This window comes from Dasypus novemcinctus, chromosome 5, assembly GCF_030445035.2.
Source record: "Dasypus novemcinctus isolate mDasNov1 chromosome 5, mDasNov1.1.hap2, whole genome shotgun sequence".
In the NCBI taxonomy this organism is placed as follows: domain Eukaryota; kingdom Metazoa; phylum Chordata; class Mammalia; order Cingulata; family Dasypodidae; genus Dasypus; species Dasypus novemcinctus.
The window spans coordinates 115,255,919-115,277,412 of record NC_080677.1 but is presented as its reverse complement, the minus strand read 5'-3'; the positions used below and the strand labels follow the sequence as shown (position 1 = coordinate 115,277,412).

General features: G+C 36.3%; 1 protein-coding gene and 1 long non-coding RNA gene across 3 annotated transcripts in view; one reads left to right on the top strand and one right to left on the bottom strand.

Moving 5' to 3' along the window:
- Window positions 1–971: 971 nt before the first annotated feature.
- Window positions 972–21,494, bottom strand: part of LOC139439040 (uncharacterized) — a 123,765-nt gene continuing 103,242 nt past the window's right edge. Inside the window, exons 1-2 of one of the 2 annotated variants that reach the window (XR_011648875.1) lie at window positions 4,512–4,571; window positions 972–2,142 (exon numbers count right to left, since the gene is read on the bottom strand). This is a non-coding gene — a long non-coding RNA (uncharacterized lncRNA). Of the gene's footprint in view, window positions 2,143–4,511; window positions 4,572–21,494 lie in introns of those variants that run through there. The other variant, XR_011648874.1, reaches the window with a different exon arrangement.
- Window positions 4,413–21,494, top strand: part of MTPN (myotrophin) — a 54,042-nt gene continuing 36,960 nt past the window's right edge. Inside the window, exon 1 of the mRNA XM_004470460.5 lies at window positions 4,413–4,951. Coding sequence (XP_004470517.1) covers window positions 4,880–4,951 — 72 coding nt within the window. The 5' untranslated portion in view covers window positions 4,413–4,879. The remainder of the gene's footprint in view (window positions 4,952–21,494) is intronic.

Below are 21,494 nucleotides of genomic sequence, written 5' to 3'. Positions count from 1 at the left end.
CCAGACTCCTAAAAGTGTCAAGCTCTGAATAAATAGTTATTGAATTACATATTGTAAATTCATAAATTATTTTTTAAATATCTAGTAGGGCTATGCCCACCTCAGTAATCTTTCTTTTCACCCCACTTTTAGAAACCTTTTATTGTAATGATTTGAAACTCCTACAATTGAATTTGATATAAGTTCTGCTCTATGTAGATATATGATTTAACCATTTAAACCCACATTATTTTTCTGACTTATAATTAATATTTGCTTATAGAAAACTAGAAAATGTAGAAAAATGTAGTGAAGGAAGCAAGAAATGAACCATAACCTTAAAACTCAGAGAATGTCAAATGCACACATAACACTCTTTTAAAAGGATTTTATATGATTTTACTTTCTCAAATTTGAAGTGTATTCCATAGTTCTCCAGTGAATACGGTCAATGGTTACCCATGGAGAGGTAAGTGGGGGTAATGTAGAATGGGTATAAGAGAAGTATTTTCATGTTTTACTCCATATGCAACGAAAAAAAACAACCATGCATCCATATATTATTTTTGTAATATAGAAATAAAATAATGTAATCTTAGTCAAAATTGGCATGGTCATGTGTAAGATCATTCTTTTGATTAGTGCTTTAATAAGACATCAAAATTCTTTTTTTTTTTTTTTTTTATTTCTGGGGGCTATTTAGATCCAGCTTGGAGGTAGTGGGCCTGTTTCCTTGGATCAGCACCATGAAAAGTTGAGATGATTACCTATTCAGGTATGAATCTTGGCTAATTAAGTTCCTTAATTATGCTAAGAGAATTTACCCATTCATGTAGTGATAAGTATCTGTCATAAAAAATATAAGATAGACAAGATTCTGGTCCTCATTAAGCCTACTTTCCAATGCAAGAGACAGACAATAAATAGGTGTATTATTCAGAATAGGTTAAGTTATTCTGCAGTATCATCTAACCCCCCAAATCTCAGGGAGATTTACAACATGAAAGGTTTATTTCTCATTGACATTACATGACTACCATGGATTGGCACAATTATTCTTCCCACATGTAAGATAAATGCCTACTCTTTCAGGGAAATAGTCCAAAAAGTTCTGGCCTATCACAATATCAAGTTCAAAGTCGAGGATCACACAGTAGTCGCTACATTAGTGAATGAAGCATGGTAGTCTCTATATAGGGACTAAATATGTCTTCTTTTGATCTGGAGACATAACTAAATAGACAAAGTATGTGTCTCCACCACCCCTCTCACAAACCTAATATATGATGGTATTGTAGGAACAGAATAACCACGGTAAACACTCCTATGCAAAAAGGGGAAGTGTGGGATACAGATAGCAATCATTAGACTTTGGTGATTCTGGAATTCTGTTGGGAAGACATTCTAAGGGTCCTCTTCGCTAGAGGTGTAGGGTGGAGAATGTCCCTTGATTTGACTCCAATTCTAAACCATGGGAGGGGTACTCCAGCTTCAGAATATTGTTTCCTGTGGTCCTTAGCTTCAGCTTCTTGAGGGGAAGGGGATTCTCCTTTTCCATTATCCTCTTTGTCTTTATCCTAAGTGAGTTTTGGAGAATATGTCCTCCTTGGGGGTTGAGCCCCTTTCTCAGGCTGCTTCCTGCATACAGAAGGTTGAGGCCCAAGGGTCATTTTAAGTCACATTCATTGTTTTCATTAGTACTGACTAGTAGATCTTTGGGCACAACTCTCAAAAATTTGGCCAGCTTCATCTACATTTGATTCAGATCAGCTCCATGTGCCATAGTCACAGACACTGTACTTTCTGAGACAAAACTTTCTCTTTTACTTCTCTCTTGTGAGTTCCTTGACCCTAGCAGGCTTTGATGGACCACAGCACCAGTTTGTCCAACTGAAAATATGTCCTGGGAGAGTGGATATGGCTCAAGCAGTTGGGTACTCAGCTTCCATATGGGAGGTTCCGGGTTCAGTTCCAGGTCCCTCCTTAAGAAGATGAGCTTATGTGAAGGGCAGGCATGGCGAGCTGATGGAACAAAATGTCACCATGAGATGTTGCAATGAGATGTCACAACAAGAGACACAACAAGCAGGGAGTGGATGTGGTTCAAATGATTGGGTGCCTCCCTCCTATATGAGAGGTCCTAGGTTCGGTTCTCCATGCCTGCTAAAAAAAAAAAAAAAAAAAAGAAGATAAGCAGACAGCAAGTGCAAACAATGAGGGGAGGAAATAAATAAATCTTAAAAAAAAAAAGGATGTACTGGATACCGCTATATTCCATTCAGAGGTTTTAGGCATGGGTATGCCAGTTAAATCCTTTGACCTTTGCCAGAAGGCTGAGTTCTAATCAGCTTTTGCTGCTCATCTCAGTTTTTTTTGTTTTTTTTTTTTTGAGGTTGAGAATCATCTCAATCTTCCAACACTTCAAGTCTCCAAATTTCTGGACCCTGTTATCTTTTTCGTTCCTGAATGCAAACTGGACAACTCTTTTCTGAAACTGTCCTTTCCTTGGTATCTTATATAGCCAATAGTCACCAACACATGCCACCAACTTTCTGTGTTCCAACATCATTCACTAGAACAGTAAGTTTATTGGGTACATTATCTGCCCTTCATGTTTCACTATGCTTTCACAGGAGACTATTTTACTAAATGTTTCACCACTGTGAATATAAATCACCAAACTTATGGCTTCTAATACTTTCCCTGCTGTCCCTAAGCCAGCCCCTAAGCTAATAACCCATCTATTTAAGATTTTTGTTGTAGTAACATCCCACTTTGGGCAATCATTTCTGAATCATTCAAGATTGGGTTGATGTTGTTGTAGTAATAGATACCCAAATCTCAGTGGCTTAAAACAGCAAAGGTTTAATTCTTATTTATACTACATATCCATCCTGGGGTGGCAGGGGACCTTTGCTCAGTGTAGTCACTCAGGAACCCAAGCTGACTGTGTAGCAATTATCTTGATCGTTGCTGGTTGCTATACCAGAGCAAAAAAGAACTCTAAAGGTTTTGAATTGGCAAGCCTCTAGGTGACTCATATTATTATGGCTCATAACTAATAGGCCAAAATTAGTTAGATGACACTACTTAACCACGAGGAAGCCAGAAAGAGAAATCCTCTCTTGTGCCCAGAATGGCAGACAAAAAAGAATATTTTATATATCACAATAAGTACAAAAATAATGAAAATAATTGCCTAAAGTTCTGTGAAGGGAAAAAAATAAGGTATATAATAGCAGTAACCAGGTGCTTTTTTAAAGTGGGTGATCTTGAAGGCCTCTCTGAAGAAGTAGCATTTGCATTGATTTCTCAAAGGTGTGAAGGAGTGAGCAAGAGTTAGAGAAAGAACATTCCAGAGAGAGGAAATAACAGCAAAAACTACATGGCTCACACTGGAGAAGTCTGGACTGGAGTTATAAACCAAGAGCTATCAGAGTGATGTAATATAGAGATTCACCATCATGCAGGTGGGAGTGTGAGTTAGAAGACATGGGAACTTCAGAGTTTGCCAATTCCCCCTTAAGAAGTGTTTCAGGAAATATATCACTATTGGATATGTGAATCTGTATTTCTATTTATCAGGAGGTAGAATTAATAGAATAATAGACTACATAGCTGTTAAATATTTGGAAATTTTACTTTTGATTTGAAATCTTGCTCTATTTGCCATTTCTAAAGTACAGTAAAATTTCATTTACATTTATTGAATACTCTTACTATCCCCATTTTACACATGTAGAAAACTGGAACATGAAGAGGTTCAGTAACTTGCTCAAGGCGACCCAAAATTAGTAGGGGTGGGGCCTGTAATTAAAAGTAAGCAATCTGGCTCTGGAGTTCCATTTTCTTAAGCTCCCAAACTGCATTATAACGGTAGCAAAGTAGCTTGACTCATTTGTTTAGTGGATGGTAACTAATAACAGACTTTATATGTAAGTTTCAAACAGCTAAAGTCAAGCGGAAAAAAAAAAATTGAATTGTATCTGCGGTTGGGATTGCTCTGCCCTATGCCATCAAACCGAATTACCAATCGTGGTTATCATTTGCTGGTCAGGGAGATGATTAAAATCTTTCCCCCACCACACACTAAGGTCTCCCCTCCCCATCCCCCTCCCCCCAACCCTCACAGAACTTCATACATAGTATTAGCACATTAAATTCACATCGTTGTAACAGGTGTTGAAAAGTTCTTTGAGGGTAGGAATTGCTTTACTCCATCTTCTTTATTAAATCCTCAGTGCCTAGCAGTGTCTGGCATATAATAGAAGCCCAAGCGATGCTTGATAACGGAATGAAAGAAGGAAAGAATTAAAATCAAACACTGATACTAGACACTTTCAGAAGGTGAGCAAGAAGCCTTCCATGTTCATGTAAGGTGGGAAAAAAGGTTTCCTCATTAATAATGCGGCAGAAAAGTCCTAGCATTCCCTATAACAGCCCAACGCTCGTGCTCTCGAATCACTTGCCCTCAGTTTCCCAATCTCACTGCAGTCCACACCCCAAGCCCACCAGCCTCTGCGTCTGCGCACCAGGGGCACTCGCGCCGGGAGTCGTGGAGGCGGGGTCCAAAGCTGGGCGTTCCGCAGAGGGGAAAGGGAAGAGGAAGTTGGGGGCGGGCCTAGCGGGGAGTGAACCGGAAGTGTAAGCCCTCCTGTTTCTCCTCGGCCAGGCGGAACCTGTTCTGCTGGGCCCGGCGGCTGCGAAAGAACTTTGTTTCTCCCGCCCCAACGGTCACCGCGGCCAACTTCTTCGCCCGCCTGGCAGCCTAACCCGCCTTCTCTTCTTTTCTCTACGGCTTCGCGTGGCCCTGTCTCCCTCTAAGCCCGGCGGTATCCGCTTGCTGCTGCCACCGCCGTCTGGTCTTCTGCTCGGCCAACTGGCCCGCTCCGCTGCAGTAATGTGCGACAAGGAGTTTATGTGGGCCCTGAAAAACGGAGACTTGGACGAAGTGAAAGACTATGTGGCCAAGGTGAGCAGGGATGAGTGGAGTAGGCGGGAGCACGGAGGTGGGATGGAGATGAGGCTGAGGAAGCTGATGGGGGTGGGGATAAGAGAGAGCTTGGGTGGAGGTGGCAGCAGGAAAGAGGGAAGTCCAGGGAGAGTCTAAAGGGAAAGAGCGGTCCAGATAACATGCTAGTATTCTGTGTCCCATAACTGTTGTGTTGATACTGTTAGGCAAGGTTTAACCCGGCTCTTTTTCCCTTCCTGAACCCTTGGGGGAGGGGAGAGGTGAAAACCAGCTTTGTGAAAGTACTCCTGAGCCCTGATCGTTTGAGTTTGACCTTCTGTGCCAGTTACTTAAATCTTTTTTGAATGAGGTAATTCTCCATCTTGGACTTGCCCATTAAGTAGCCAGAGGAACATTTTCTTTAACTTTGGGCCTGGCATGAATATGAAGTATTCAGTGACCATGAAAAAGAGTACCGAAAATAGCAATCATTAAAATTCAGAAACTTGGTATCACTTCACTGTGGAGTCATAACTTTGGGTGTGGTCTTTTCCTCTCCCCCACCACAACAAATACAGATTTGCTTCAAGTGGTTAAGGTTGTCATTTGGCAGCTGGAAGTTTTTAAAATATCTGTGCAGTTTTTAAACACGCATATTGACTTTAGTTATTTCATCCTTCTTCTTGATTCCATCTGAAATGCTTATATGTGTAATAAATAGTAATGCAGTTTAGTCACAGTATATTTGAGGGTAAAATCATGATGAAGAAAGCCAATCCAAAGCGTAAACCTGAAATATAAAACTGAATTGACATTGTGGCAGAGTGGTAAACTTAAAATTTCCAGTTGATCTGCCTTTGGACCTTCCACGGTGCCATTTGTAATTGAGAGAACTTGCATATGATTTTAGTATAGCGATAATCTAATAGAAGTATTCCAAAGCAAAAGTATAGTTTTATTACATAACCATGGAAGGCATCTTGCTCACCTTCTAAAAGTGTAAGATTCCGGTTTAGATTTTAATTCTTCAAAGAATATGACTATTTTAATGTATGTTGCTATATTTTTGCTTTCAGAGATGTCAGGAAGCAAGTAAGCAGAAGCAGAGTTTCTTAAAACTTGTGGGATTGTGCAAAGCAGACCGCTATACTTTAATTCTGTTTAATACCACTACAGTTTAGATTATTTTTGTGCAAATTATCTGCTTAGTTGTTATTCATAATTCCTTCTCACCTTGTGGCAGTTTGAAACCTGTCTTATTGGCTGTTTCAATGTAAGGTTAAAGGGAAGAAATTACTTGGAATACTTCAATCCAGTGGGACACACTGCAGTACTGTGGAAATGAGTGAGCTTTTGTTTTCCTGTCATAATGTGACCTAGGCTATTTGATATGCTTGAAATGCAAAAGGTTGATAAGTACTGAGTATGCAGCTACAAAAATTACAAAATTTATGCAATGTCTTCCTGATACATTGCTGTATGTCATCTTCACATCAGTCTTGTGAAGTCAGCCTATTAGTCTCATTTTATAGGTAAAATTACTGAGATGCAGAGTGCTTAAAAAGAGTCCAGAGTTTCAGAGATAATAAATAGTAAAACCAGAACTAAGCTGCTGACTTCAAAACTCCATGCAGTTTCTCACAATCTAAAACTTAATTGTGAAAGAATATAATTCTGAGATTTCTACTAGGACATTCCCAAGGTCTACTTCTGGGCAAATTATGAACAAAGAATTCTCAGTCACACAGAGACATGTATGTAAATTTGTGCCAATAAAGATGGATTAATTTAATTTATTTTGGGGCAGTTTTGAAATTAGGTCATTATGTTGTTTGATTTTTTTTTTTTCCCCTTATTACTACCATACTACCTACTCTCATTAGAAAGATGGGGAGCCAGTGTGGCTCAGTGGTTGAGTGCTGGCTTCCCACATACAAGGTCCTGGGTTCAATCCTTCGCTAGGTATCTTGGGGGGGGGGGGGGGGAAAGATGTGGATAGACAGAGTAAAGTAAAAGGAAGTATTGAGAAGTGGTTTATCCAAAAAAGTTCAACTCTAATGTAATTCTATGAACAGACCCTTGAGCTTTTTTTCTTTCTTAGTTTTTATTGAGTAACTTGGGACCCTTAAAATATCTTTTACTTTGTTAATGAAAAATAACAGTTACAGCAACAAAAACAAAATAACAAAAAACTAGTGCTCCAGACTTTACTGGCTGAGCTTCCTTGCTGTGCCTATCATACTCCTGAACGCATATTACAAAGTTTTTTCTGCTTAGCAGCTGTTTTCCCTGTTTACTCTTTGACTTACCTTTTCAGCCAATTCATAAGCATTTGTTATTTTCTGAATTTAAGTAATATTTATGTATCTAAGTAGGTGCATACAAAAAAACATACATAGGGAACCATTTGTAATTGTCTACTTTTCATTCATTTTAGTAACTGAAAATCTCTCACATTAACATATAAGAATGAATGTACCTATAAGAGAAACATTTTAGTATTTCTCCTTTTTAAAATTAATATATATATAAAATCAATATTTGTACAGCTTTTCTTTTTTTAGTGAAATTTCATTAAATGGCAACATTGTAATTATAAAATGAATTGAAAATTACAATGTGAAATTACACCCTTAAAAGAAATCTAATATCTCATTTATTTTATAGCCCTGACTAACAAAAGGTCTGGGATGAATTGTTCAATAATAATAATATAGTGCACTGAACAGGCCTTGGTGTTCTTACCATTTTATAATAAAAGGAACAAGGACTCCTGTGAGAAATGTTCAGCTTTTATATACTTGTGACTACTTAACAGAAACCTGAAGTCTGGGTAGCATACAATATTGTTTCTAGGTGAGTTCTAGAACTTTGAAAAATCAGTTCAGAGTTTCCATACCATTGAAAATTAAATGTTCTAAATGAAAAAGAGCAACACATAAGGATAAAATTTAAATTACTCCATATTAAATATTCATCTGTAATATTAAAACAATATCTGAAACAAGTTTTAAAATATTTCACTACTGGTTTTGGCATATTAAGTGATTTATATGCCTGCCTTTCTAAACTCACCTCTCTGTAAGTACTCTGCACCATACCCTGCCAATGCTGTTTCTTACTTGCAGAGTTTTACATGTGCTATTGCATCGTTCTGGACTAAGCCTGCTCACCTCAGTCCCTAATGTTATGAACTCCAATTTTTATTTTATCTTCTTAGTTTAAATGTCACCTCCTTCAGAATAACGTTTGACTTAAAGTAGAGTGCCGCTTCATTTACTTTTGCACTTATAAATTTTACTGATTTTATTTATAGGTATGTCTTTTCATTAAGCTGAGCCTCTGAGGCATAGATAACTATATTCTTTTTTCATCTTTGTATCTCCCTTCAAGTGCCAAGGAATTTCACACATTAAAAGCATATGTTCCTAATAAATTCTGTTTATTCTTAACCTAGCTATAGTTTCAACACACTTCATGAATTATATAATAATAATTACAATTAACTGGATAACCTGTATTTTTAGGTAGTTGAGGAAAGCCCTGTGTAAGATATTTATGTAAGTTTTCATATGCTTTTTACCAGAGTTTCAAAATAGGTACTGTTATTTCCATTTTAATGGTGATGAAACGGGCTTAGAGAAATTAAGTGACTTGACAAGGTCACAAAGTAAGTAGCATAACTGGGATTTAAACTCAGAGCTGTCTGAGTCTAGTCTTTTTTTTTAAACCGTGCCAGTCTGCCTCAAAATGGTTATCTTGTTTCTTAGCTACAGAAGCTTAGAATCAGCACATTAAGAATATGAAAAAGAGGCTTGCTAGAGGCAGGCACAAATTAGTACTGACTGAATAAAGACACAGAAAAATGACTTTTTAAAAAATTTTTTTTTAAAAATTATCATAGACAACATCTCCATAAACCTAACCTCAATTCAGAAGCTGTCTCTACTCAAACTGTACCTATAAAGTGACTGATAGCTTGTGAAATCTTTTTTGTATTACTTTGTAGTCAACATAAACATATTTATGATCCTAAGCAGTCCAGGAAAAGTTTAAGTTGTGTTTCTTTGCCTTTGGAAGAAAGAAAAGTGACTGAAGTATTGGTATTTCTATTCAAAATGGTTTGAATTAAGCAAATAGCACCTTTTAAAAGAACATGGTCTTAAAATTTTATGTTGGAGCAAAGTGATGCAGTTTGTAGGTATAATATCATTACATCAATCCATGAACATAGTATTATTAATCCCATTTTAGAGATGAAGAGACAGACAAAAGATTAAAACAAAACAAAACAACCAACTCTTGCCCAAGGTAATAAAGATCTTGAGTAGTGAGGTTGAGATCTCAACCCAGTCCTTCCGACTCTGAAGTATTAACCTTTTCAGCATACCAGTGACTTTCATTTCTCAGTAATGCTACATAACTCAGGGGATACTATAATATTTATTATATGTGTGTGTGTGTATTTAAAATAAAGAAGCACAGTAGAATGATAATTATTGGGACTTGTTACAGGTAAACTTTGTGGTATATTTTGAGGATCTAGCTCTCTAACAGGTGAATGCTTATGATCTGTATTGATTGGTAGTCCCTTATAATCTACAGCAGGTTGATATTTGTACTCTCCTGTTTACATGTGCTTCTATTTCATTTGCTGTGAAATACTATACATCAGGTCTCTAACTTCCCTTTCTCTGTGGTTTCCTTTCCCTCTCCATCCCCCATTTTAATTACATCACCTTTGACACTAATAGGTTTGAAACACAACAGTTGTGCATCATGTGAGAGAGGATAGGATCTCTTGAACCTGAGAAAGGTATCATCTCTAATCTTTGGAAATTTCAAGACTTATTGGAATCGCTTTTCACTTTCCTAATAAAATAACATATTTAAAAGAGGTCATGATTCGGTCTATCTTGCATTTATTGATTTAGGCAATTTCTTTTCCTTTATTTTTTTCTTTTTTAATTTATTGGTTTCCTTCCTATCACAGAATTTATCAGTATATATTGCTCTTTCCGCAGCAGAGTAGGCAACCCAGTCAGAAAGCCAGTATCAACTAGTTTTAAGATATAGGTCTTCAGTAGATATAGAAAACTTAGTGTAGATAATTTTCTATTAGGCTTTTGGTCTTTTTTTTGTTTTAATATTTTAAAAAAACAAGATTTTCTTTTTTACATTGGATGTCCATAGGCTATATATATTATCTTGCTTTGGGATTTTACTCATTATCCTTCTATTATGCAAATAATTAAAAGATTAATGCATAAAGCTGGTATTTGATTGACTTTTCAATTAGAAAAGTAATATGTGCTTACTATAGAAAAAAAAATAAGCTGCATTAATATAATGTGAAACAAAGTGTCCCATTGTAAAACTGAATTAATTTGGGGTACATATTAGAAAATGTAACAGTTTGAATATAAGTGAAAGGTGAAGGAAGGCCTCCTGTCCCTAGTCCCTGTGAACAAAGGTTAACAGTTCTTAACAGATTCATATACTTAATTTCAGATAAATATTGGAAATTCATCTACTCATTCATTTCCTCACTTAAAAAAAAATTCTACATTAACTTCTGTACTTTGCTTTTTTCCCCCCTTAATGATTTATCTTGGAGGATATTCCACATTGAGATTTACTTATCCCCTCACTTTTTAAACTGCTATAGTATTCCACTTTATGACAATATCATAATGTATTAACTAGTCCCCTATGATGAACATAGAATACCATTTTTATCATAAACAGAATTTCTACGTGTGTTTGGATTGCATGATCCTTTCTGTCCGTTGTAGATGGGTTTAATGACTGTAGCTTTGTAATGTGGTTTAGTATTGTGTAAAGCTACTTCCTTTTTGTATGCTCTTGAGAATTTTTGTGGATGGTTTCCTTATGGCCATTGTCTTTTTTTTTCCCTGCCATCTCAGGGAAAATATGAGAATGTTTTAAACCTCCGTCACATTTAACCCAGATGCCTTACTAAGCTTTAAACAAAGTCATCTGTCCCTCCCAACCCTCCTACCCCTACCCTCAACAAATACTGTGATTATGTAATCTGAAGAACATAATGCTTTTAATTCTTTATGATGTAAAGAGGGTTTTGTCTTGGTGACTGGTTAAAAAACCTCAACAAAGATGTGTTTGCTAGGTGCTGGTCAGTTATCATTTAGATGTTTGAATAGTGCTTCTCAAACTTGAGAACTCAGAAATTCCTTCCAAAAGTATTTCTGCAGATCTTGATTTAAGATACATACATTACTTTGTCTATAGGGGCCAGGTAGGGGTGGGCCTTCATTTTAGAATTTCAAGTAAGAACTTTTTTAAACCATGTAGCCTTTAACCATAAGGGTAAAGATGGCTTTTATTATTGTTTTTCCCTTGTGAAGAATAAGAATCATCAGATTTTTAAAAATTTGCTATTAATGGACAATTATCAAAACTTACTTAATGTCACTTACAACAATATAAAAGCAAATGGACCATGAAACCAAAAAAATTGGAAGATTTCTAGCTGCACACTAAGGCCTTAGAAAACATTCTTTATTATTTTTTATTTTAAAGCCCCCTGTAGAATAATCATTATACTTTAACTTTGGAGTCCTGCAGACCTGTGTTTGATATTCAACCCTACTAGCTTACTGACCTTGACCAAGCTATTTAATTTCCTCAAACCTGTTTTTTCATCTGTAGGGGTTTATATTGGGACCCAATTCATATGTTTTATCAGATTTTTAAAAGAGATAATAAATGTAAAATTAAACAAGCAGTGTTGAACACAATGTGACTGAATGATAAATGTTAACTATTTTCATTGTTGTCTATATAGATCTTTCGTAAGAGGAGACTTAAAGAGGCCAAGGCTCAATAACAGGGGTTGGTAAACTTTTTTATAAAAGGCCACCAGCCAACTAGTAAATACTTTTGGTTTTGTGAAGCATGTAGTCTCTTGTCAAAACTACTCATCTCTGCTGTTATAATACAGAAGCAGCCATAGATGATATCTAAACAAATGAGTGTGACTGTTTTCCAATAAAACTTTATTTACATAAACAAGCAGCAGGCCAGATTTAGTTCTCAGGCCATAGTTCGCTCATCCCTGTATAACATTTAGGTTATAAAAAATAGGTTGTTTGATAAACTCAGTGTCATTTCTTTCCCCTCAAGGTTTTGTTTTTGTTCTTAATTTAAAAATTCATTTTTTATATCAATGTTAACAGATTATCCAGTAAACACAAGTGGTTACATCCCTGCCTTGTTTTTCTTCATTCTTCAGTCTTGAGAGATTTGGGACAGTGTCTATTCTGACTGCTTCAGGCTGAGAAGGGAAGTAGATACTATGGGGCAGAGAAATGGAATTGTTTTGCTTGCAACTGAAGATACGCCTTGCTTTTGGGATGGGGCTAGTCCATCATCATCGTTTTCTTGGTTGTTCAGGGCAAGCCCAAAGAACTGGAGAGTAGGAGTTGGCTGTGTATCTGCTGGGTTTTAGTGTTCATCCAGCATATGAGCAATTCAGAGATTTAAGTTTCTGAGAAATATACTTAACAGGTAAATAGAAAATTGTAGGTTTAAATAAAAGTAGAAGAAGCATGATTAGGGGAATTATAAATGAGTATAATAACTATGTTGAGGAAATAGATTTTCAAATATTTCCAGATAGGGCCTGCCAAGGGGTGTTGATTTCATGTCCTCTTAAGGTTTTTGAGACCGAGAATAATTAAAATGTGTGATCAAACATAAAATCTTTTTAAGATCAGTATTTCCAAGTATATGATTCAGAAATTTTTATGGTTGAAAGATATTAAACTGTGAGGGAAAACAAGGCATGGAAACCCAAGTGTGGATAGGAGAAAAGAAAGTTAGGGGTTGAATGAAATTCTCTAAAAGAAAGAACATGGAATCTATAACACTAAATTTGAACCTTAGGCAAGAGGCCTAGAATTTTTCCAAAAATTAGGAATTATTGCTTGTGAATATGTAAACAGGAAATAATTTAGATCCTTAAACTGAAAGGGGATTCTGTGTTGGCTGACAAAAGTCATCCTTCACCAAAAATGTTGCAGAATTCTTCTCCTGGTAGCCCTACTGTCAGTTCTGTGACCTGGCTTAATTTCCAACAGCAGGTGTGAAAGAGGAGGCTAGTTAGTTGCACACTGTTCACTCATTCATTTGTAATTCATTCATATCATTTGATTACCTACTTTATGCTAGGCACTCTATTTAATGGGCATGGGAATATAATGCATAGTGTTTCTGAGGCCAAGTTGTCTCAGGTTCAGTTAGAAAGATGTACAGAATAAACAGTAAATAAGGTAGTTGTATGAGTTCTCAGTAAATTATTTCCCTTATTTAATACGTGAAATATGGATAAAACTTAGAAAGCTTTTATATGGATATGTTAAGAAGACATACAAATATATAAAAAGAATAAACTGCAAGACCGTTGTAAAGTCGTATGTGGTTGCAATATAAAGAAGAATAAACACTGCAATATCAAATTCAAATTGGAAGATGATGGGAACAGAATACCTTTTCTTTAGTATTTACTCTATGGTAGATACAGTCCTATATAGTAAATATATACACATACACTCATATTCATATATTTAACTCTTAAAATTGCCCTCCCTGGTAGACTTTATCCCCTTTTTTATAGTTGGGAAAATGGAAATGAAGACTTACCTGAGATCATACACCTAATAGGTTGGAAGGCAGGATCTGAACTCTAATCTGACTCATTCCCCCAAAACTGTTCTTTACCCACCATTTTGCATTGAAATAGTTCAGAACTACAAATGAAATACACAGTTGAAAAAATTGAAAATGAAAGTATTCCAGTAGGTAAAACAGTGAGCCTAACCCACCAAATAGGGAAGAGCATACAAATTTGAACTGATAATCAAATGCAAAATAGAAGTTTTCGGAAGTGAAAAGACCCAAGATGAGAACTAGAGGATCCCCAGACTGAACAGCAAGACACATCCTAGCTAAAATAATTTGCAAAGATTTTTAAAAATACCTGTGAGCTTCTAGGCAAACTAACAACAATGTTAATTTAAAGGGATAAAATCAACTTATACCTTTAGATAGTGCTCTATAATAGACAGTACTGGAAAACAGTAAAGCAAGAGTTCGTTAAGAAATAAAAGATAAAAAATCCATATATATTCAAGTTGTCATTCATATATGACAGCAACAGAAAAACAATTTTAAGACAATTTGTACCCCCTCCCCACCCAACAGATTTTCTACAAAGATCACCCCTTGAAATCCCTTTCTTCTTTCTTTTCTCTCACACACCCCCCCCCCCCCCCCGCCCCCCACGTTTCTCCTTCCCTTCCTGTCATAGTCTATTTACTATATAGCCTTTAGGACTATAAACCATTGGATCATGACAGTATGTATTTCCCATGCTACTTAAGATTTTAGGAATAAATTTGAACTGTGGAACCATGAATTAGTATCTTGAAAATGAAGCTACTGGTTTGATCATATCAATCTTTTTTTCCAAAATAAGATACTACCAAAATGTTTTAGGTGGCTTTTCTTAAGTTTGATAGTGTTTCTTCATATAAACACATGTATTTTGTTATTAGACTTTTAATTTTATGCCGTAAATAAAGACCTTTAAAAAATAGTTCATTGTTTTCAATTAGAAATTGACTCAGATGTGACCTTTCTACACATGTCTCTTCTGTCACTTTTACTGAACCTGTGGTTGGCCATTAGGGTTAGTGTATACTCAGGAGACTTGAATCTCTGGACTGTCCATGTGCCAGTTGGGCCCTGAGCCTCAGCAAAGTTACAGCTCCTACCCTCTGGTTCGTTGGTCTTACCCAGGCCGGCTACCAGGGAGGTGAAGATGGTCAACCACCACACCAGGGAACCAGGAGTGCCTACAACTGCAAGCAGGAGAATTGTATCCATCATCCATGTGGAATCTGAGCCCCCACCACCTCAATATAGAGGTGGAGGTGACATCACTATCCCAAGGTCCACAGGATGGCAGAATAAAATATGGATTAGAGTGGACTTACTGATGTTCTACTATAGAAACTATTGTGACTAGTAATGGAAAAAATTGTTGCATTGGTACGGAGAAAGTGGCCACTGTAGTTGCTGAGGGCAGGGAGAGGGAAGAAGAGATGTGATGTGGGGGCATTTTCAGGACATGGAGTTGTCCTAAATGCAGGGACAGATGCTGGACATTATATATCCTGCCATAGCCCATTGAATGTACTGGAGGAGAGTAAACTACAAGGTAAACTATTACCCATGTGGTGCAGCAGTGCTCCAAAATGTATTCACCAAATGTGCCTCAATGATGAAAGAGGTTGTTGAAGTGGGAGGAGGGGGGTGAGAAGGGGGTGTGGGGTATAAATTTTTTGAATGTAACGTTTTTTGTGATCTAAGTATCTTCAAAAAAAAGTACAATTTAAAAAATTGATGGGGAATCAGCTGTGGCTCAATCAGTTGAGCTCCCATCTACCACATGGGAAGCCCTGGGTTTGGGTCCCAGGTCCTCCTTGTGAAGGCAGGCTCACACACTGGGGAGAGCCACCAGCCTGCAAGCGCCGCGGAGTGCCGACTCAGCAAGGTGACGCAACAGACAAGCAAAAACTCAGACGAGGCGCAGTGAATGGACAGCAAACAGCAAGCAAGCTGCAAGGAGGGGATAAATAAAAATAAATACAGACACAGAACACACAGCGAATGGACACAGAGAGCAGACAGCACACAAAAAGCTGCAAAGGGGAGAGATATAAAAAAAAATTGATGGGGTGGGGGTTGGGGAATGGGGTATATGGGAACCTCGTTTTTTAATATAATGTGTGATCTATTAATTTTAATAAAAGAATTTAAATAAACAAAAAGACAAAAGAAATTGTCTTAAGTTCTTTTAAGCCTTCCAAAGAAGAAAAAGTATGCAGTTAGTAAGTAAATCAACTATAAAACTAAAAAGGTTTTTAAACTTTAAATGAAGTCATTTTGGAAAAAAAATCCTTAAATTAAAGGTTCTGTGTAAATATACAAATGGGGGAATATAAGATTTGGGGTGCCTTCACTATCACAGGCTTCCACTTAAACACTTTTTTTTGAACACCAATTTTATTGATACTTATTAGTAAAGCATACAGTTCATCTAAAATGTACAATCAGTATTATTTGGTATAATCGCATAGTTGTGCATTCATCACTTCAATTATTAGCATTTTCATTATTTCAATAATAATAAAAATAGACAAGAAAATGTCTCACCTCTGAATCTCTGTGTTCCCCTAATGTACATAGCTGCTATTTCTGGCTATTCTTCTATTAATACAATTATTTATTTATTAAGAATTTTACTGAGATATATTCACATACCTTCTGATATATCCAAAGCATATATCAGTGGCTTTTATTATAATTACAGTGTTGTACATTCATCATCTAAAAAATTTTAGAACAATTTTATTACTCCAAAAAGAAAGCCCCCTCCACACCCCTTAGCACTCCTTCTTCAGCTCTACACAACCACTAATCTAATTTCATCTTTGTAAGTTAATTTATATTTACATTTTTATATAAATGGAATCATGGCAAGTGTATATTCAACTTCCTTAGAAACTGCTAGTCATTCTACATTCCCACCAACAGTGAGTAAGTGTTCCTATCTCTCCACATCCTCTCCCAACACTTGCAGTTTTCTGATTTTTCAATAGTGGCTAGTCTAATAGGTGTGAAATGATACCTCGTTACAGTTTCGTTTGCAAAATTGCTAGTGATGTTGAACATTTTTTCATGTGTTTCTTCGTCATTTGTATTCTTCTTTGGACAGTTGTTTTTTCAAGTCTTTTGCCCATTTTTTAATCGGATTGGTATTTTTAATGTTGGTACTTTTAATGTTTAATATGAGTCGTATGATCTCCTTATATATCATGGACAGTAAACCCTTATCAGTTATGTGATTGCCAGATATTTTTTTCCCATTGAGTCAGTTGCCTTTTCCCCCTTTTGACAGTTCTTTGAGGTGCAAAAGTGTTGAATTTTAAGGAGTTCCCATTTATCTGTATTTTCTTTTGTTGCTTGTGCCTTGGGTGCTAGGTTTAAGAAACAACCACCTACCACAAGATCTTAAAGATGTTTTCCTATATTTTCTTCTAGGGGTTCTGTGGTTGTTGTTTTTATATTTGGGTCCTTGATCCATTTTGGGTTAATTTTCGTATAAGGTGTGAGATATTCTTTTGGATATGGCTATCCAGTTCTTGCAGCAGCATTTGTTAAATAGAATGTTCTGGCCCAGCTGGGTGTACTTAGCACCTTGTCAAAAATCACTTGACTGTAGATATGAGGGTTGATCTATGAATTCTCAATTCAGTTTCATAGTTCTATCTAATAGTCTGTCCTTATGCCAATACCATGCTGCTTTTACCTATAGCTTAAGTAATGTGCTTTAAAGTCAGAAAGAGAGAGTCCTTCAACTTCGTTTTTCTTTTTGAAGACTTTTTTGGCAATTTGGGATCCCTTACCCTTCCAAATAAAATTGATTATTGGCTTTTTGATTTCTGCAAAAAAGACTGTTGGGATTTTTATTGGAATTGCATTGACTCTGTAAATCAATTTGGGTAGAATTGACATCTTAACAATATTTAGTCTTCCAGTCCATGAGCAGAGAGTGTCTTTCCATTTATTCGTTGTCTTCTGTTTTTTTTTTCAAGCAGTGTTAAACACTTTTTTATCAATATTTTATTGATTAAAAATATTTGTAGAGTTACTATGGTTGCACTAAAAGTTTTTTTCTAGTTCACATTTTATTTCTATGGCTTTAATTAGTTCCCTGTAATACTGATAGGTAAATTAATGAACGTGAACCTATATTTGAACGTATGCTTCCATAACCTTGAATAGTTCTGGGTTAAGAATTCCAGAGACATAAGTGCATGGTTATAGTTCTACAATACAGGCCTTGGCATTATTGTATAGTTCTCACCCTTAATCACACACTTTTTTTTTTTCACTGTGAACAGTTTTTTGTTTTGTTTTTTGCAAAATTCAGCCATCACTCCCATCAAAGCATGTCTTTTAGTAATTTTGTCAATGGAAATAGCCCTTAATTGGGACCGTGACTGAGGTGACTGATCTGTTAGATTGTGCGCAGTGATTGCTTTGTTCAGTATTATAGCCCGATATATAGATTTTAACTATTAGTGAACTATTCTTCAGAACACATTTAGAGAAAAAAAAATTTATTATAAAATTATATTATTACATTAGTAAGGAGGCGCTTCTTAAATGAATGCTTAATAACATGGGAGTTATTGATCATTACTTTGAAATGAATTCATATTTGTTATATTAACAGTATGGTGTATTTGGTGTGCTGACCTTCACTGTTAATGTTTTAGAAAATACGTAAGATAGGAACAGATTGAGTTTATCCTTCTCAGTATAAATAACATGCCTTATTCCTTTATGTTACGCCATCTGTCTATTTTGCTGTATTGTAAAATTCCAGAAAAAGCAATAATGTCTTATCACCTCTAAAAAAACCTTACATATTTTTATTAGAAAAGTTGTAGGTTTACAGAAAAATCATGCTTAGAATACAGAGTACCCATATACCACTGTTATTAACACCTTGCATTTTTGTGGTATATTTGCTGCAATTCATGAAATAATATTTTTATAATTGTACTATTAACTATAATCAATGATGTACCATAGGGTTTGCTGTTTGTATTTATATAATCCTATTTTCTTTTTAATTTTTATTCTAGGAACTTACGTACAACCTAAGATTTCCCCTTTTAGCCACATTCACATTTGTAATTCATATGTGCTGTTAATTTCAGGCACAGTGTTAATACCTTTTTTTGTTGGCTTTGTCCCTCACTAGTAGATTTTACATTTGAGCAAATTGCTGTGTTGTAATTTTGATACTGTTTTCCCAGCTAATGTCACCAGTGGAGTATTCTTTTTTGCAAAGTTATTTCCCTAAGATAAAAGTCTTAAATCTGAGGTGATGGGAGGACAGCAGGAGAATGGAAGGAAAGAAAGGACGTTAGCATACATCTGGTTCTTAAAAGGATCAGTTATTTTGAAAATATTAAACACTACAGTCTTAAGAAATTCTGGAGTCTAGTTGGGGAAAAGTAATACCTAGCTGTAAATGAATTATTGGGAACATTAGCTCAGCATTACAGGGTTTGGTAAATTTAATAGTTTTGCTGAATTGTACTATCAGGTGGCCAGTATTAATTTACATGCTGTGCCACAGAATGGTCACATTTATGCTAATTTAGTCTAGTAGGTAAATTTTGGGGACACTGGTCTCTTGTGACAGATAGTACAATATGTACTTATTCCTTAAAAATCAGTTGCAGCAACAAGATGTGCAGAACCTGAAGATCAAGGAAGAGAATTTTTTGTTTCTTTTCACTGGAAGAAAGGCCAAAAAAAATTTCTTTGTAGGAATCAGATGGTCCTTCATTTAGAAATATATAAAGAATGCTATCCCATATATTTTATCATTCAAATGAACCAAGTGCTATATAGTAGAGGCTTATAAGATGCACTGAAACTATCAACTGTCCCACCAAACCACAATTTTGAGGTGTGTGAAAAAGAAAATGAAGTCTGAAACTACTAAAAATATACAACATATTTCTGTATATGGTTTTTTTTGTCTTTTTTTTTTAATGTTACATTAAAAAAAATATGAGGTCTCCATATACCCCCACCCCCCTCACCCTACTCCTCCCAAAACAACAACCCCCTCCATCATCATGGGACACTCTTTGCACTTGGTGAACACATCTCTGAGCACTGCTGAACAGTATGGTCACTGGTCCACATTATAGTTTACACTCTCCCCCAGTCCACCCAGTGGGCCATGGGAGGACATACAATGTCCAGTACCTGTCCCTTCTGTACCACCGAGGACAACTCCAAGTCCTGAAAATGCCCCCACATCACATCTCTTCTTCTCACTCCCTATCCTCAGCAGCTACTGTGGCCACTTTCTCACATCAATGCTACATTTACTTCCATTACTAAATCACAATAGTTCCAGAATAGAATATCAATAAGTCCACTCTAATCCATACTCTATTCCTCCATTCTGTGGGCCCTGGGATGGTTATGTCCACCCCACCTCTATATTGAGACGGTGCTTAGATTCCACCTGGATGATGCATGCAATTCTCCTGCTTGCAGTTGTAGGCACTCTTGACTCCCTGGTGTGGTGGTTGACCTCCTTCACCTCCCTGTTAACTGGCTGGGGTAAGTCCAATAAACCAGAGAGTAGGTGTTACAAGTCTGTTGAGGCTCAGGGCCTGGCTATCACATGGGCAGTCCAGAGGTTCAGGTCCCCTGAGTATACACTAAACCCCAGTGCCAACCACAGGTCTGGTGAAAGTAACAGGAGAGGCTTGTGAACAAAGATCACATCAGAGTCCAACTCCATCACACTCAGGAACACAAACTCCAAAGTAGGGCCAACTGACATGGCACTGAACTCCATCTGCCATGACCATAGAACCTGTGGATGTTTTTATTCTGTATTAAAACCAGTTAGGGGAGAGAGAGAAGGGTAGGCAAAGATTGAAAAGAACCTGGGAAAATATAGGGAAAGGAACAGTGAGACATCTACTAAGTAAACTTATACTCTTCTTGGAATGCTCTGTTTGGGGTGTGTACTTTAGAAAGATATTACTTCATATCTCAGAGCCATTTGAAATGATTTTTTTCTTCTTCACCAATGTCTCTTTACCTTAAATTTCCAGAAGCTCTGTTGGAAATGAAGTAGTAACAGTGGTCCATCAGAAGAAAATTTACTCTGTGGACTGTTTAAGTGGCTAAAGTAGTAAAATGCCTAAAATCCAGATAAAATAAGCCAAACACTTAGCTCTTGCTCTGTGTTGTGAAATAAACACATTTATGAAACAGAAAATATCTACATTTTCTCCTTTGTTATAACCATTTGATTAAAAAAAAAAAACAACACCACGAAAGATTACTTTTGCAGATGAAAAAATGAGACTTGAAGAAATTCAAGAAACTTGCCTAAGGTAGCCAAGCTGATAAATGGCAAAGCCAGGATTTGACCTTAGATATGTCCAATTCATAAATATTTTTAAAATGAATGACCAAATAAATAATATATTAAAAATCTTTAAATCTTTAAAGTCCAAAGATCTGAAGCCAATTGTGTTGGAGGGTAGGAATAGTTCATGTAGAACTAGCAGTTATTCCATATCCAGAGGGTAAAATCAAGATCAGATTAAGGATCAGATTAAGGTCAAGGGGAACGTCATTGGCAAAATTTGAAGTCCAAACAGCAGGAAAGGAAGATTGTCCAAAGAATAAACAGGAAAGAGGATGTTAGCAACAGAGTCCAGGTGAACCAGTTTCCTTCTATCCTGGCATTAACAAACAGAAGGAAAGGAGTTTCAATCAGAAATATATAAAAACAAAACAATAACTTTTCCAAAGGATTTAGCCCATGTCAACCAGTGTAAGTCTCTGCAAAGGACAAAGGACAAAGGATCAAATAAAAAGATGCCAGATTATGTTGTTTATT